General features: G+C 39.6%; 1 protein-coding gene across 3 annotated transcripts in view; it reads left to right on the top strand.

The window, feature by feature from the left end:
* Positions 1–450: 450 nt before the first annotated feature.
* LOC103359611 (ly6/PLAUR domain-containing protein 2) overlaps positions 451–2,184 on the top strand; it is a 25,435-nt gene continuing 23,701 nt past the window's right edge. Inside the window, exons 1-5 of one of the 3 annotated variants that reach the window (XM_008285027.1) lie at positions 451–516; positions 872–988; positions 1,068–1,214; positions 1,454–1,564; positions 1,697–2,178. In XM_008285027.1, coding sequence (XP_008283249.1) covers positions 471–516; positions 872–988; positions 1,068–1,214; positions 1,454–1,564; positions 1,697–1,899 — 624 coding nt within the window. In that variant the 5' untranslated portion in view covers positions 451–470 and the 3' untranslated portion in view covers positions 1,900–2,178. Of the gene's footprint in view, positions 517–871; positions 989–1,067; positions 1,215–1,453; positions 1,565–1,696; positions 2,179–2,184 lie in introns of those variants that run through there. The other 2 variants (XM_008285031.1, XM_008285029.1) reach the window with 2 other exon arrangements.

Here is a 2,184-nt window from a genome sequence, read left to right as displayed (position 1 = left end):
ATCTATCTATCTATCTATCTATCTATCTATCTATCTATCTATCTATCTATCTATCTATCTATCTATCTATCTATCTATCTATCTATCTATGAGGTTCACCTGATGATCTATACTTGCAGACAACAGATGGAAAAACTACATAACAAACAGAGGTTGCTTTTTTTTGCCAACCTGAAAGGAAATATCAGTCTGCACTGTTCAATTGTTAAATATGCAGGAATAGTATCATAGAAGGCAATTCCTGCAGCAACAAAGTGTGTAAACATTTTTTTACTATTATATTAAAACAACAACATTTAATGAAGGTAAACCCAAAGATATTTTTAAGACTTCTTTAAAAAGTCACATTCTGTCTCCATTAATGGAGGAATGAGGGCGTGTTCTGAGAGTGAAGTCCATCCCTCCTCAGGAGAGCCTCTTATAGCCCAAAGACATCAAACTAAATCTCACTTGTTACCCCACCATCAAAGATGCTTCTCCTTACGTTGATCCTCGGGACTGTGCTTCTCCCTGAAGGCAAGTTTTTATTCTGTTATCTGTTTACTTTCCTCTTCTTGTTATATTTTTCTATCTAGCACTTTTGCCTTTTCAAATTTTTCCAACATTCATGCTATGTGGCTTTTAGCTTTTAGTTTTGCCACTTTTCTTTTCTGTTACATACCTGCAGCTTGTGCACAGATGGTTGAACCTGTGCACAAGCTGCAGGCTCAAGGAAACTTGTCATAATTGTAGTTGGTAAATGATGCATAGCTAATTTTTGCAGCTGCATTTAAAGTTCTGATTATTTGCTTCAGACTGAATGTGTTAAAACTCTTCTGTTTATGCCTTGTAGACAAGTAAAGTTGATTTAGCTTATTTTGTGTTTCATCAGCCTTCACCCTGAAATGTCATCAGTGTATTGGGCAAACCTCTGGACCCTGCACCGGGAGTATGGAATGTCCGTCACAGGGTCTTCAGTGTGGTGCAGTCAGAGTCCTGTCCTATGCAGGTATGGTAGTTGATATGTACCTATTTTTGCTATTTCTTGGCACTGGCTCAGTTTACAACTGCTGCTGTCTTTTTTGCAGGTGGTTCAAAACTCGCTGATATTACCACAAAAGGCTGTGTTCCGGCCGAACAGTGTGTTGAAGGGTCGATCAACTTTGGAGTCGCAAAGACTGTGATTGCCAGCAAGTGTTGCGCCACTGATCTCTGCAACACTCAAGCTGCCCCGGGTATTTTGCCTAATGTCTGTTGATAAGTAGAGGCATCTCTTCAGCACTGACAGACTATTTGCAAAAATTACACAACTCTTAAAAATGCCTTCAAACTTAGTGCTGGGTAATTTTTTAGTTTAGGAAATGTTTACTTTGTTGAAACTACCAGGATCATGTTGAACAGAGGAGCTGTAGGGTGTGGTCACCTCCTACAGATCCCTTTTTTCTCTCCAAATATTGTACGTTCTATTTCACAGATGTCGTCCAATCCTCCCCAAATGGCAAAAAATGCTTCACCTGCAAGGGACAATCATGCACCGCAACTCTCAACTGTGAAGGGAGTGAGGACTACTGCATCACAACAACAGGTAACAGCCATTTGGCTTTCAGTGTCTACAATGTGCTCCACATATTTCCTCTCCTCAGAGGAATGTTTAGTGATTCTAGCACACGTAATAAAGCTTAAAGCTCGCACATTAACATAATTTACATTTTGCCAGTGAATGCAGAGGGGAAACTGATGACTGTGAAGGGCTGTGCTTCCGACATGATATGCTCAAGTATTGAAGTTGCTCAGGCGATGGGAGCCATTGGAAAAGACAGTAGCTGCTGCCAGGGTGACTTCTGCAACAGCGCCACCAGTACAAGTGCTGGCATTCTGCTCCTGGTGGCACCACTGATCTCTGTGGTGTTGTTCTCTTAGTTTTGCTTCTCATCTTTGCATAACCTCAAAGTGCTTGCACCCCACTCACTATTCTTTAAGTGAGAAAATAGAAGTTAAGAAAGCAAAAGACTTTTTCTTTTTTTTCTTTTTTGTCTTGCCACATGCAGTTTAATGTTCTTCATTTGCTTGACATGTATGTGTTTGTCATTTTTAATAAAACAAGAAGAAAGCAGAAGATATAATGATGCACATTTTTGGTTCTGAGTGCTGTTAGTAACTGAGACCGTTTAAATTGAGAAATTGAAAAAAAAATACTTTGATGTT

This window comes from Stegastes partitus, unplaced genomic scaffold (assembly GCF_000690725.1).
Source record: "Stegastes partitus isolate 25-593 unplaced genomic scaffold, Stegastes_partitus-1.0.2 Scaffold383, whole genome shotgun sequence".
NCBI lineage: Eukaryota > Metazoa > Chordata > Actinopteri > Pomacentridae > Stegastes > Stegastes partitus.
The sequence above is the reverse complement of the archived record's forward strand: the minus strand, read 5'-3'. Positions and strand labels throughout refer to the sequence as shown.